The 16,059-nt window shown below is 35.0% G+C and overlaps 1 protein-coding gene and 1 pseudogene across 1 annotated transcript; one reads left to right on the top strand and one right to left on the bottom strand.

Annotated features, from left to right (window-relative positions):
- Positions 1-7,623: 7,623 nt before the first annotated feature.
- LOC101305653 (uncharacterized protein At1g04910-like) lies at positions 7,624-12,448 on the top strand. The gene is made up of 9 exons (XM_004296943.1): positions 7,624-7,703; positions 7,794-7,968; positions 8,554-8,632; positions 8,716-8,786; positions 8,882-8,970; positions 10,240-10,363; positions 10,463-10,746; positions 10,973-11,102; positions 11,357-12,448. The coding sequence occupies exons 1-9, from the start codon at positions 7,696-7,698 to the stop codon at positions 11,957-11,959; spliced, it is 1,563 nt and encodes a 520-aa protein (XP_004296991.1). The 5' UTR covers positions 7,624-7,695; the 3' UTR covers positions 11,960-12,448.
- Positions 12,449-12,891: 443 nt separating this feature from the next.
- The window catches only part of LOC101295514, a 16,078-nt pseudogene continuing 12,910 nt past the window's right edge, over positions 12,892-16,059 (bottom strand).

Raw genomic sequence — 16,059 nt, 5'->3', positions numbered from 1 at the left:
AGAGAGAGAGAGGGTTAAAGATAGTATAATAGTATAAGACAAAAGTACCCTTCTACCGTTAGTTTTTTAATAGAGCTAACAGTTCTAGATACCAAACTTCGGTCGGAGTAAAAACATGAGATACTGTTTTGAAATTTTTTGAAGGTGAGATACCAAAATGTAGCTTTTGTAAAAGGTGAGCCATTGTTTAGACTTTTTTTTCCAAGAAACAAATAAGTTTCTCTTCTTTCACAAATAGAAAAAATAATAATCACCAAGAGCATTCTTATTTACACAATACTCAAAGGACGAGGGAATTAACATTGTATGTAAATGAAAATGACTAGTAAGGAACCAATGACCCTATTACTTCTATTTAGGTTTTCTTAGGTGAGAAAGTGTTCAAGCAGGCGACGATGGCGGCTTCACTCTAGCTAGTGGTGGACGGTCCTGAATTCCTGATCGATATTGGTAGCGTGGACATACTTTCTTGCGGCTTCGGAGACACAAAGGTAGGTCCATGATCGTGATTTGGTTGATAGCGACTATGATTGTGCGACGTCGACTTGCGAGTTTTGGCTTATTCAGATCTTTCAGAACTTGATCGATGGTCGAGTGTGGTAGCAGTGGCCCAAGATCGCAGTATTAGTGAGGATTAGAGGTCGGGATTGGCCTAACCTCGTTGGCACTAGATAGGAAGGGTTGGGCAGTTGTCTTGGGCTTTGATCTTAGGCCTCTACTTTGACTTGACTTCCTAGGTCAAGTCATTTTTCTTACGCCTTCCCATGTACTATTTTTGTTCTAGAATGCTATTGTGGCTGGGGATGTTTTCGAAACGTACATCAATGGAGGTCTTAGGCGTCTAGAGGATCTTTATAGTGGTTTCATTTTGGACAAGATAATGCTTGGGAGGATTTTAATTTTGTTTCATTTTTATTTATAGTAGCTCTTTTTGGTTAGTAAATAATACGGTTGCACTCGATATTTGTTTGTAGTTTTAGTTAGTGAATAAAACGATTGCACTAGGCAATTGTTGGTAGCATTGGTTTGTCTGCTTTTGTAGCTTGTTCAGTCACGCAACGTATTATGGGGTACTCGTTCGCAACCTTGACGGAATGACGTCGTTAAATATTATCTGAGTTTGACTCATTTCCCGTAAAAAAAACTACCCTATTATTTTTTAGTCAATTTAGTGCAAATTTTATACTGTAAATCGAGTTACCTAATTACTAACTAAAATTAGTTTTTAAGTGAAACTCAAAACTCGATTGTAGCAACAGATAAGTAAACAAACAAGAGTGTACCTATTAGAACAATGGTGGGCTTATGACAGGGCCACTAGAGGCCACTTCCCCCACTGGAGATTTGAATTTTGTAGCTAGGTATTTTTGTTTTTTAATGCTTGGTTTTGTTTCTAAATGATATATCATATAATCGTATTTGTTTATGTAAAAACTAATCTCAATCCTAAACCTTTCGTGTGGCTAAAAAAACCCTCATATCTTTCATATTCTTTAGTTTTATTGAGAAAACCCAAGCAACCAAAACTTTTAGTCTTCTAAAGTTCTTTACTTCTAGTTCGGCTTCAACTCTTTGCCTTCGTCTCTCTTTGAGTCTGACTTTGACTCTTGTAGTCGTTGATCTCCAATCTTTTACAATTCACCCCTGTTTAAAGCATATTGCAAGTCTGTTCTCCACTTCTTCATCTAAACTTTCTTTCCCAGATTGATGACTTGTTGTATTGTTGAGTTATTAATTTGATTAATCACTCTTTCTAATAAATTGCAGGTTTGAGAGATAAAGAGATGCTTTATAAGAACATCAAAAGAAGTATCTTCACCTCTCGTAGAGAATGAAAGAATGTAGAAGAATCAGATAGGGATATTTGAGTGATTTTCCTTCTTATCTTGGAGAAATTAAGGACTAAAATGTCATATCTTAAGGATAAAATTCAAAGAGAGTATTTATTAAGAGTTCCTTATCAGCCTACAAATCATCACCCCATTCAAGAACAACGACGACGAAAGCGAGTCGAAGGTCCAACAAAAATTGGTTTGATGAATTTTCAAATTGGTTAGAATATAGCATATCGAAAGATGTTGCATTTTGCCTGTCTTATTATCTGTTCAAACAAAATCTTGGTGATAAAGAAGGAGATGATTGTTTTACTAGTATTAGCTATCGAAATTTTAAGGAAAAAAAAGATTGTATGATCATGTAGGGAAGATCAAAAGTGTCCACAATTAAGCAGTGCATTTTTTTGAGGCTTTGATGAATGAAAATCAACATATTCGGATCATTATTAATCAAAATGTACAAAGTACTCGAGTACATTATCGAATTCGACTAGAAGCATATTCAGATCATTATTAATCAATTGTAAACTATGAGGGAGAGGAGATGTCTTTCTTTATTAAAAGAAAGTTGCTCTATTTAGTGGAAAAGAGAATATCAATGTTCTAAACATGGATGATTTATATGTATGTTCAGGAAAATGAAGGGGTAAAGCTCCAGAAATGACAATATGCATTATTATCATTTTGAATTCTTTTGGGCATTAATTGATTTCCAACTTCGAGAGTTAGATCACTGTTTCAATGAGGCTAGTACTGAACTTCTCCTTTGTTTAACATGTCTTAATCCTAGTTATTCTTTTGCAACCTATAACAAGCAAAGTTTGATGCGTTTCTAAGTTTTTTTTTAAAAAAAAAAAAAAAAACAATAAAACAAGTAAGGTCCATAAACAACAGGAAAAGTAACTATGCAAAACAAAACTGAGAAAACCCTACTCTTGGAGTCGCACAAAACGTGGTCCAATGTTTGATGGCGGCCCTCTTAACCATCCTAACTAAGCAAGCGAATGCTGCCCTGGTAATGATGGTAATAATGACTCTGGCATGGTTTCCCAGTAAAATATAAGCTACGAAGCCATTAGCTACAATAGCACGAGACTCACAAAATCATGAATTATTAATCTTAATTTCCTACTACCCACGTTTTTCTACAAATATCTCTCTATTTTTTGTTTATTTTCTTTTTTGCAATTTCTTATATTAACCTTTTAATGCAATTGTTTCAATTAATTCATTAAGAGTACTTTAGACAAAACATAATTTGGTAATTTTCTGAACTCATGGCTTTATAGTAGTAGAAAGATGAAACCTATTATAAATCCAAAAATCAGCAAACAATAAACTAGCATAGAATGTTGCCTAGATGGATCCACTGATGCCTATTGGCAGAAAAAGAAGAATGTCTCCGATAAAAATAGGATCCAATTGTCGCAGTTACTCAACTCATCCTATATCAGCGAAGGGAAGCCCACCAATTCATTATCAACTCGTGAATCATCATTGATGATAACTTTTTCTCGTGGATTATCAAGGACATCGATGACAACTTCTTATGAGCATTGTCCACAAGATTTTTCTACATCATAGTTGTTATTGCTAGAGATTCAATTGGAGACATATATTGATGATATGCAATCTAATGACGAGTTTAAACAATTGCAAGGGATTGCTGATCTTGCGAAAAAATTAGTTGAGACAAGGAAGCATAAGACATATGCTTTTGTTTATTCGTTCACTGACACTTGTACTTCATGTCGCAATGACTTCTATTGAAAGAGATTTCTCTGCCAAGAATATCGTAAGAATTGAATTCGGAATCGAATGTGAGACCAACGGATAAATGACAGTTTAACTATATATCTTGAAATTTGTTAACAATGAGTCTATTATTTAGCGCTTTCAATATATGGCATCTCGTAGAGGACAACCATAGATGTGGAAATACTCTTCTTTTCTAGGTAACTCTTCTTTTCTAGGTAACTCTTCTTTTCTAGATATATATGTGCTTTATTCAATCTGAGAGTCCAACATATGTTTCTTTGGAATTTTAGAGATGCCACATCTACTTTCTTTTTAAGTGATTCGGAAGTTCCCTAAGCCTAAAGCAAGAAGAAAAAGTTGCATATATAAAGGAAAAATATGTCAATATCGGGGGACCATCGCAAGTACCCAAATTTGATCACAAGAAGCTGATGCCATCATCACCATGTTCACCTCTATCTCCATTCAATAATTTTCTTTATGTTTTCAAGATTTTCCACTATGTTCTGTTTGAACATGAGTAGCTAAACACTTTTTCTAGAGTTAGGATGAGGCCTAGCATAATTGTTTATGTATTTTGATATTAAACTGATGGATTATTAGTTTTTTCTAATAAATTCTTTATCTTTGCTTGAATTGTTACTTGTGTTGAAATTCTATTTATTCTCGACCTTTTGGCTTTGCATCTAGCTATTAGAAGAGGATTTTGAGGCGTACATGCAATATAATTCCCACTTCTTAAACTTTTGTTTTCAAGTGAATAAAGTTTTCTTACACTTTTCAATACAACCAAAATGAATCATTTTTTTCACCGTTTTATCGCTCCCCAAATAACTTAATACACATCCTTTTCTAAATACACCACTTATTTAATTTCTCATTCGGATATTTTACTAAATACACAACTCAAAGTACCAAAAATACCCTTAATCTAAAAATTCATGAGAACATCTTTAACAATGCTAGCCATAGCATGCCACGTCTTTAACTTGCCCAAATGTTTGGTAAGGGAATGCATGTATCCGTGTCATTCTAGCTTGAGTATCAATGAAATTGCCGTATGGCTTTACCTGTTAAAAAAAAAACAATGCTAGCCATTTTTAAGTTAAATTTTAGTCAAATTAGCTAAAATGTCATTTTGGCTAGCAATTTTAGAAATATGGCTGCATCAATACTCTTTATTTTAGCTAGCATTACATTAACATTATTCTTTAAATAGAAATTAAATAATTTAAATATATTTATATATCACATAAAATATCTTATAAGGAATGTATTAAATTATAACTAGCCTCATCTGAGTCATCTCGCTAGCTAAATATAGCTAACGAGATAACTAAAAGTCATAATAGTTCAAGTTTGGCTAGTTTGCTGGAGCTCCTAAAACATCCAAAAAAGCTAAACACGCTCTCTAAAATAGCTAAAAACTAAAATAGAGAGTCTGCTAAAGTTGCTCTGAAATATCATATTATGTGACTATATTAATACTATTATTATTGTATAATTAGTGCATATTTATATAAATTAACATTTTATAGATGTTCATATCTATTACTTGTGTTAGTTCTTGAGAAATCTTTACAAATTCATTGTTCATTTTAAATTCTTAAACATGAAAATGATAAACAAGATGAAAAATACATATATGAATAGTGTGTTTGGGTGAAAATGAAAATATGTGAAATATAACGAAATGAGTGTTCATATGCATAACAATTACATCGTTTGACACTTTGACACTCTAAACTTGGAAATTATGAATCTTTAAGGACAAAAAAGAAATTAATTGATTATCCAAATTTCCTTGCAAATTTTTTGTTTACTTTAATAGTTTCCCTAAATAAGTTCTCATTAGAAGTCAGGGGGCACTGTTATTCTGATTTTCTCTTATTTTCTTGAGCCATGAATCAAGAGTTTTTGCTTTCTTGGTTGGTCTCTTAGGATCAGAGTTATTAGACATTATAAATAAGTACCTACATGGCTACATCATCTATTCACAAATGTAGCAATAAAATCTATAGCAACAATATAAAGAATACTACACCGAGTACTATGTCTAGGGTCTTATTACTCTTATAGAAAAAGTGGTTGAAGAAGCTATATGAATAATGAAATTGCAAGTCTCTTGAAGATGACGATATAGTTAGGAGCCTAGGACTCATACATGAAGATTCAAGAGAGAAAGCTCGACAGTTGTCTCCGGCTCTCGGCTGCCTGCCTGCCTCCACAAATAAAGAATGCAGAAAGAACGATATAGCATGTAGGGAAGAAAAAAAAAAATTAAGAGAAGCAGTTGACCTAATATACTAAAAGAGCAAGTTTTTAGGCAAAATATATAGAAAACAAATTAAAATCAATTTCTTCTAATAAAATAAACAATATGTATTTAATGAGAAAAACAAGGGAAATTATCATATGGACCAAGTACAATTACATATGAGCTAAGTATAAAACTTGGGGTGGGCTTGTTTTCAGAATATATTTTTTTGAACTATAGTTATGCTACAAAGTAATGTTTTTTTCAAAATCTGGGGTGTGTTGTAGCACACCGTAGCTTGTATGTAGGTACGTCTTTGGTCACCCATGATGTCAAATATGCTTTGCACGACTAACGGTAGACGGGGTGTTAAATATTTATTGAATTGCCCAAAGTAAAGAAGTAAGAATAAAAGAAGGAAGATGAAGAGTAAGAATATGTGAACAATATAGGATACCTATACTCTTTATCTCAAAAGTGAAGTATTTACAGAACTCATCATAACTCTTAAAAAAGACATGACTCTTCGATTTGAATAAATAATATTTAAAATAGAATTTTGAGTTTTGAATCTTATTTTTAATTAAAACCAACAATAGTGTGTTCATCTAAAAACCTAGGGTTTTGTTCGTCTGAAAACCCAGATCACACATATCCATCTATGCACTGCCACATGATGATACACTATTGGGGGAAGTGAATACTGGAAAATGAAACTACTAATATATGGGTCATTTCCTGAAGACACAGTAAAGGGGTTATATACTTATATATAAGGCACGAGAATGGAGAGTTGAGGACTTGGATCAGAAGTAGGATGATTGAGGTAAATAGATCTTGGAGATTGAGTAAGACTACTTTATCTATTAGTAAATTTGGAAATTACAGGTATTCTATATTGTTCACATACTCTTACTCTTCATCTTCCTTCTTTTATTCCTACTTATTTACTTTGGACTATTCGATAAACACTTGACACCCCGTTTACCGTTAGTCGTGGAAAACAGATTAAACATCATGTGTGACTACAAGGGTTGTATCTTGGAGTTTGTAGACGACCGTCATAACCCGCACGTGGGGAGGCCTCTACGACTTAAGGACAACGTTCACGTGCCTCTTTTGTAGATCTCATGAGAAACTCTCCAATCCACTTCTTCTTTATATTATTTATGTTTATATTATATGCTTACTTGATTAGATTATTTGATTATATTTATCTTAGAATTAAATTCAGTTTACCCCATTGTGATTTAGAGATGAATTCATATTAGTCTCTAAATTTTCAATTTCATCAGATTACCCCCGAGTTCTTGTTTTTCTGGTAATTTAGCTTCTCAACCCCTAAAACATCATCACACGTCATCAAATTTCAACGTCTCGATTGGGTCTGAGTATGAGTAATAGGAGACGGCAAGCAGAAAAACAAGAGCTCGGGAGGTAATTTGATGAAATTGAAAGTTTAAAAACTAACATGAATTCAACTGTAAACCACAATGATGTAAACTAAATTTAATTCTTTATCTTATACGATTTCTAACACAATATTTCCAACATATCATTGTGTGGTTCTTTCATTACTTCTTGTGATATATAAAATAACAGTGGTCTACCTGTGCATGATAGCGGAATGACATATAATGGTTGCTCCAGCCCGAGTTTTTTACATAAAAATGAATCAAACATTTAGGTGAGAACCACCAACCCGGCCGAACCCAACCCGACCCGACCAACACGAATATATAGTCGAGACTGGAGACTCTGAGAAGAGAGAGAGAGATGCAGGACAGCAAAGAACAAAAGAACAAAGTGAGGGTTGAAGAGTGAGAAAGCTCAACTTCTGAAGCAATGCGAAGGTAGCTAGCTAAAATCTTCACTCCCACTCTAAAACATTTCTGCATAACCAAAAAACGATCTGAAATCTTGAAATTTGATTTGATTTGCAGACCGGCGCTTTATAATCGGCAGCATGGGAAGCAAGTCGCCGGAGGAGGAAGTGTCAAGGCCAAGATTGGGAAGCTACTGCTCGTCGTTGTCGTCCTCTTGATCTGCACCGTCTCCTTGCTCTTCACGTCCTCCGCCACCAAGGGCGGTGCTGCTGGATCTGCCTATCGCTCTGAGGTTAGCGCCTTTCGGTTTTTTTTTTTTTTTTGTATTTCGGAATTGCCTTATGTGATTAGTAATGCGATGTTGGATTAGTGCTTGAATAATTGGAATTAGGAGTCGTTTTATTATGTTTGAGTAGTGTGCAAGTGTTACTTGGGATCTTTACTAGCAGTTGAATAGTCCCTAGGAACTAAGTTCCTTTCTTTTTGTCATTTTTACCGAGTAGTATCATTGGTACATATGAGATTGTTGAAATTTCGGGGTAATGGCACACAATCTGAGATGCATTTGATGATAAATCAGCAACTTAACATTACTAGGGACTTCTATGGTTACTTTGATGCCCCAGTGAAAAGAAAAAAATTGGTCAGAAGGGGGCGGAAGTGAAGTTATACTGCTTAGAACTTTACATAATCATATAAGTCTCCAATAGGGAAGAAATGATGTTTAAGGCTGTTACATTTCTTTCTGTTCAGAAGTGTCTTGAAAGTATTACAGGAAGATGATTTGATGTTAATAGAATTATCAAAATAATGGAACACTGTTTTCTATTTGTTTGTTGAAACTTGGACTCTGAATTCTCTTAGCATGCATAAGCAGATCAATGTGGAAAAACTTTGGAGAAGTGCCGACTCTGGAGGATGGAAACCATCATCGGCTCCGCGATCAGATTGGCCTCGTATGACATTCTTTTGTTGATGAGTTCTGTAGTTCTTAAAGAAAGTTTTGACAAGTGTACTTATGTTTCTGGTTTTGTGGCAGCTCCACCAAGCGAGACTAACGGCTACCTACGTGTGCGCTGTAATGGTGGTCTCAATCAACAACGTACTGCGGTTTGTATCTTTTCATTTTCCCTATTTTTATTAATTCCATATTTCACTCCTGCTCTTACAAGCAAATATTTTATGTCCTCTCTCGGATTGTTCAGATCTGTAATGCGGTTCTCGCAGCAAGAATAATGAATGCTACCCTTGTGCTGCCCGAATTGGACGCGAACTCATTTTGGCATGATGACAGGTATTTTTCAATGGTGATGTAATCTTAATTTAACATTAAGATAGTGTTTCACCTGCCACATTCAAATTCCTTTTTCTGAACTATGAGTTTAAATTTTCTGATTGAGGCCAATAACCGAAGAGAGTTGTGATAGACAAAACTGTGAAAGGCGTTAAAGTGTTAGACTCTATGGTATATGCATCCTAATATCCTATAGAGGAGGCCTCATTAAGTTACTGGTCTGTATAGTTTGGCGATCAGGGAGGAATTAGTTGCATTTCTATTTTTCTAAGATAGATTAAACTGTGACAGTGCTAAACTATATGGTATATGTATCCCATAGAGGAGGCCTCATTAAGTTACTGGTTTGTATAGTTTGGCGATTGGGAGGAATTAGTTGCACTTCTTTATTTTTTTATTTTTTATTTTTATTATTATTATTTTTTTATAAGATAGACAAAACTTTGACAGGCGCTAAACTATATGGTATATGTATCCCATAAAGTAGGCCTCATTAAGTTACTGGTTTGTATAGTTTGGGAATCAGGGAGGAATTGGTTGCATCTTTTTCTTTCTCAGATAAAATTTCTTCATTGGAAAAGATAATTAAAGCTTACATCATATAAATATTTGATGAACATAGTCTAAGCTTCCAGTTTATTGTTAGTTGAGCTTAAGAACACTCTTGAAACTTGTAAAAGAGGAGTTTATTATTTACAGACCAATCATAAGATTTTCTGGGAAACAGGTTGACACAGGTTGATTTCTCTACTTGGGTTCTCTAGATCTGAGTTGCAGTGCTTACCGGTATAAATAGGATATAGGAGATTAAGAAAGTTCAACTTTGTTGCCTTATAAATGTAAAAACTTCTTCCATGAATTTGAAATCGCAAGTATACCAAAAGAAGAAATCACTTTGGTCTATATGTAGGATGGCTCAGCTATCTTCGTCTACTGCCCAGTGGTGTACAAGAGGCTAATAGATGGAACCATTGTAATTTCTGTGCTCTAAATAATATTAGTATTGCAGTTTTTGTCAAAAAGTTGGCTAACAATTAATGGAATATTAAAGATGCGAGATAACTGCATAAATGCCTTTGGCATAGTATATGAATATCTCACTTCAGCTTCTTAAAACATCATAAACAATAAATAGCTTCAGAAAGGAATGATTTTGTTTTGAGGAATTATGACTAACATGTCTACTCAGGTCTTTTTAATGCTTGTTGTATCAACAGTATAAATCAGTCAATGAATTTGACTCCATGATGTTATCTTTTCCATGTGCAGTGGTTTTCGGGGAATCTATGATGTTGATCATTTTATCAAGTCCTTAAGGTTTGATGTTAAAATTGTAGAAAAGATACCTGAAATTCGCAAAAATGGGAAGACCAAGAAGATAAAAGCTGTACAGGTATAGAATCCATATTTGTTTTCATTACATTGTACAACTGGAAATCAACTAGAGTTTCCAATAGGTGAAGTATTTATCTTCCTCTAAACCTTGTTTCAGCTTCGACCACCAAGAGATGCTCCTATCAGTTGGTATACTACAGAAGCTCTTCAGCAAATGAAGGAGCATGGGGCTATCTATCTAACGCCCTTTTCACATCGTTTGGCGGAAGAAATTGATAATGCCGAGTACCAAAGACTGCGGTGCAGGGTTAACTATCATGCTCTGATATTTAAGCCAAATATTATGAAGTTGAGTCAGTCAATAGTTGATAAGCTCCGCACACAAGGTCCCTTCATGTCTATACATCTTCGTTTTGAGATGGATATGCTGGCATTTGCAGGGTGAGAATTGACCAAACAGGTCTTCTACCTTTATTGTTAACTCATTTTACTAGTTTTTATTATGGATTGATACACTGACTAGACTATTTTCCTATACGTCATTCCAACTGTTTAGCATGCATATCCAGACATTGGATTTTTTTTTTCCTAGTTCATGAATAAAATTCACATGTTGAGAGATAATGGCTCTGACAACAGCATACCATTGGGTATGATGGTTCTGCAGGTGCTTTGATATCTTTAACCCAAAAGAGCAAGAGATTTTGAAGAAGTATCGGAAAGAAAATTTTGCACCAAAGAAGCTTGTTTATAAGGAAAGAAGAGCAATTGGAAAATGCCCATTAACTCCAGAAGAGGTGATATTGTCTTTCTTCTTAATGTTTTTTTGGCTATGCTGTCAAGAAACTTATTTTGGTGTTGGACATCAAGAATATTACATCATCCCGAAAGGAAATTACTTAGCATCATTACCTTGTAATGTTTTGCTTTCCCAAAAGGAAATTACTTAGCATCATTACCTTGTAATGTTTTGCTTTCCACTTTGTGATATAGCAGGTCATAGATGCCATTTCCTCTCATATAGACTGAAGTATGACCATTTTCTACGCAGGTCGGTCTCATTTTACGCGCAATGGAATTTAACAATTCTACCAGGATCTACCTAGCTGCTGGTGAACTATTTGGTGGGGAGAGATTTATGAAACCATTCCGTGCTTTGTTCCCTCACCTTGAGAACCACAGTTCTATGGAGCACTCAGATGAGATACCAGAGAACACCCAGGGATTATTAGGGTCTGCAGTGGATTACATGGTTTGTCTCCTGTCTGATATTTTTATGCCCACATATGATGGACCTAGCAACTTTGCCAACAATCTCCTCGGACACCGCCTCTATTATGGTTTCCGGACAACAATTAGACCTGATAGAAAAGCCCTCGCTCCTATCTTCATTGATCGAGAGAAAGGACGAAAAGCAGGTTTTGAAGAAGCTGTTAGGCAGGTGATGCTTCAAACAAACCTTGGCGGCCCTCACAAGCGGATCCCACCAGAGTCTTTCTATACAAATTCTTGGCCAGAATGCTTCTGCCAAACATCTCCAAAGAATCAGGCAGACAAATGTCCACCAGATAATGTTTTGGAAATTCTGAGCAGCCAGTTAAGTCAAGAGAACGGTGATCCGGAATCAAATTCTACGTCTGTGACAGATAGATGATACAACAGCCTCGGGGATCGTAGTTGCTGATAGCTCTATCACCATACTATAGATTAATGAAACCCTGTGTGTCTGAACGATACATAATGGGTTTCAGGTGATCATTATACTCCTGCTTTAGACCATACAGTTTGATATTCTTCTAGATCAAGAAGTGAGGGTTTTTCAGTATATCCTGATTTTCTGGTTTCATCATTTGGTGATTTGAAACAGGCTCCCATCTAGGGCATTTGGAAGCAGGTTCAGTTTATCTCGGTTTGGTATTCACAGTATTGAATTGACAAAGAGAAGGTGAGTTGAAGATGATGGATTGGACTAGAGTACAGACTATATTGTATTGGCTTCTTTGTATAATGATGATCTTATAGTATTACTTCATGTAACCAAAACCTTTGTTAGATTATCACTTGGTATACACATTCTAGATTCGACACGCTTTGTATTACTTGATCATATTTTTTCATAAATCTATCAATTTAATTGATTTCTAAAGTAGTTAGAATGATGATGTGTAGAAGCCAATGATTTTAGAGAGAAGCATGATGTATTTGAAAACATTTGGATCTTTGTGTAGGTTGAGTTACTTGATGCCTTGGTCGTTTGTGCCATCATATGGCCTTTATTTCTTTCTTGTACGAGTGAAAAGATCAAAATAAGTAGAATAGGTGGAAAGGCTTTTTGTCCGAGTGAGGCATAGTGTAGACTGTAGAAGGCAGTGTTCACCGTTTTTACTACTGATTTTCTTCACATGATAAAGAACTGAGCTATAACTTATGACCAAGTCTAAATGGCTAGTTTTGTGCAAGACAGCAAGATCATTTATAAAATCTCCTTCTTGCTTACAGCTTTGCATTTAGATCAAAATAACTTATGACAAATAGTTTTAAGAAGTTAAGAACCAATGTGCGTAACAGAAACTACAATATTGCTCCCTAATCTTCCTTCTCCATTCCCTTGAGAGTAACAAGGCTTGGCTTGACGAAGGCTATTCTTTGCTCTGTGGACTTTGTATATGTGGCCTTAACTATCTCCTGTTTCATATCATATACAAGAACAACATTTCTCACTGCATTGTTTAACTGGAGTTCATCAAACGTGGTAGCTAAAACAGGTTGAATTTGATCTTTCAAAATCGGGTCGTCCTTCAAAAACTTCAAGGGAACAGTGATCTTACTCCATTTCTGCTCCTTCAAGTCTTGTAACACCAAGACGTTAAGGGCTTCTCCTACCATATCAACAAGACAACAACAGCTATAGTTTGAAACCAACGAAGAATAAAAACTCTTTGCAAGTCTGCGAAAACTCCCTGAGGCACAGTGGTGACGGTGAAACATTTACTCCATATATCAAATGATACAACTTTTACCTTCAACTCTTCTCCGACTCTAATAATTTGCATCGAATGAGCTACCGATTCATCTGGAACTGCTATGATATTACTTCTTTTCAGCACCCATTCTTGATTTTTGTTGGGCAGCTTCAGGGTCCTCCATTCATCATCCTTTCCAATACTTAGAACTTTAAATCCTACTTCATGGCCAAACTCACCCTCCTTGTTCCTATAAAAACATGCCACTTTACACTCACCAGTGGCCAAACTCACCCTCCTTAAACCCTAAACTTTTTAATGACGTTTCAAAAGTGTCATGAATTATCTTCAATAACATTTGGAAAACAATGTCGAAGAATCTTCCGTGACGCTTAGTAAGCATCATTGAAACATATTCAATGACACTTAGCAAATATTGAAGACTTTTCATGACATTTTACTTGCATCATTAAAAAGGTATGAATCCATGACACCGATATAAATGACGGTGAAAAAACATCATCGAATGTCTTTCATGACGTTTTTCGTTCATGACGTTTTTCAGGTGTCATTGAAAGTTTTTGTGTAGTAGTAACAATAAATATTGGACAGCGGGGTACAAACCCAAAAAACCGAATTTCACTAGATAAATTTGAATAGAGTTCTACAACCACTCGTAAAACGAACACTACAACAAATTCAGAATAATCTAGATCTTCAATCTTCTTTGCAATTCAATAAAACTGATCTCCTTCTAGAATGTCTTCAATGATTCTTTATGATTCTCTACTGGTCTCGAGAGAATGTCAATCAACCAAAACTACTAGAAGTTCACTTGGAACAGACTAACTTCTATCCTTCTAAAGATATTTTGCAGCGGAACTATTTTTTTGTTTTAATACACCATACAGGTCCTTGTCCTTGTCCTCCTAATAAACAACAACACAAACCTAATTGAAGTCCAACTAGGAATGTTAAACAACAAATGAATAATAAAGAACCATTTAAAATCAATGGACTAAAATCAATCAGCTAATTAAAAACCTAAATGACTAAATGATATTTTCTGCCCACCACATACTAAAACCTTCCGCACAAACTCTTGTGGTAACCACAAATTATAATAGTTGTATAAACCCACAACAATTTCTAAAAACTAACAGTGGAATCAGAGCCTAGTTCAATCAAGAACTTTGGGCGTCTATCAAAGCCTCTGCTCGATCAAAACTTTGGGGAGTTTATCATAGCTTGCTTCGATCAAAATCTTGGGGCGTTAAAAATTGTCCACCATGTCTACCTCCTCCTCGAACTAGTCATCAACAATTCCTCTTCCCATCTTTCAGGGAGAAAACTATGATTTTTGGAGTATCAAAATGAGAACTTTCTTCATGTCTCAAGATTTATAGGACATAGTAGACAAAAGGTTCTCGACTCCGGAAAATCCAACGGTGGAGCAACTACGACAAGAAAAGAAGGAGAAACAAAGAGATGTTACGACACTGTTCGCCATACAACAAGCGGTGGACGACAAATTTTTCAAGAATCATGGGAGCTACTACATTAAAGGAAGCTTAGGATCTACTAAAGGAGGAGTTCTAAAGAACAGCAAAGGTACGTTCCGTCAAACTGCAAACTATGAGGAGAGATCTAGAAAATATAAAAATGAAAGATTCTGAGATCATAAAAGATTACTATTTCCGACTCAAGGAAATAGTAAATCAAAGAGCCTATGGTGAAAATATTAGTGAGACTAGAGTAGTAGAAAAAATACTCATTAGCCTCACTGAAAAATATGATCCAATAGTGACTGCCATCGAAAATTCAAAAGAAATAACAAATCTTTCGGTGACAGAATTAATAGGCTCTCTAGAAGCATTTAGAAAAAAATTGAGTAGTCGAAATGAAAGTCCTATAGAAAAAACATTCCAAACTAAAATCAATGGGTTTGTCTATCATACCATATACCTATTGCAAATGTGTAATTGTATGGCACATGGGGCCATTTGAAGGGGTAAATGATCATTTAGTTGTTTCTTCAATCAATGATAGCCACATATTTTGTGAGGCATGCTATACCATATGGTATACTAGACTTTTCCAAAATGAATATTCGATCTCAAAAAGATGAAAAAAAAAAGAAAGTTTGAAGGATTTCCTAAAGAAGGAGATAAACCCATATATTGGGAAAATAGAAAAAATTTCAAGGAAAAGAGAAAATATTCTCCTTGTGGGATTTGCAAAAATAATAATCATAAAGAAGAAGAATGTTGGTTTCGAGGAAAACGAAAATGTCAAAACCGCATCAAGTTCGATCATAAGGAGGAGGATTGTTTCTTCAAGAAAAGCCAACGAGCAAATTTTTCAAGAGACAATGAGCAAGAAGATCACCTCTTCTATACTCGTCACTCGACGAATGAAGAGAAAAACAAAAAGTGGTATGTCGACAGCGGCCGCAACAACCACATGTCAAGAGACATTTTCTCCAAGCTGAAGACTACAAAAAAGTCTCAAGTGACACTGGGAAATGGAGATACCATGAAGAGAAAAGGAAAATATACGATCTCTATCCTGAATAAAAAAGGAATTAAATATACTAATGTTGTTCTATTAGTTTCTAGCTTGGAGCATAATCTACTAAGTGTCAGACAAATGATGGAGAATGGATATGCAATATTATTTGAAGGAGACTTCTGCAAATATATGATAAGAAAAGAAGTGTTATAAATAGTTATTATTTAGTGGGCATTCTTGTAATTAGCCAACTAGGGTTGTTATTGTAATTTACATCATG

The sequence above is a fragment of the Fragaria vesca genome, linkage group LG4, assembly GCF_000184155.1.
Source record: "Fragaria vesca subsp. vesca linkage group LG4, FraVesHawaii_1.0, whole genome shotgun sequence".
NCBI classification, from domain to species: Eukaryota; Viridiplantae; Streptophyta; class Magnoliopsida; order Rosales; family Rosaceae; genus Fragaria; species Fragaria vesca.
Note: the sequence above shows the minus strand (reverse complement) of the source record. Positions and strands in the feature narration are given on the sequence as shown.

Bases quoted from the DNA above. Each gene is read 5' to 3' on its own strand.
- LOC101305653 (XM_004296943.1), top strand. The intron at 8,971-10,239 runs GTATTTTTCAAT...TTCCATGTGCAG, and splicing joins TCATTTTGGCATGATGACAG to TGGTTTTCGGGGAATCTATG. The intron at 10,747-10,972 runs GTGAGAATTGAC...ATGGTTCTGCAG, and splicing joins GATATGCTGGCATTTGCAGG to GTGCTTTGATATCTTTAACC.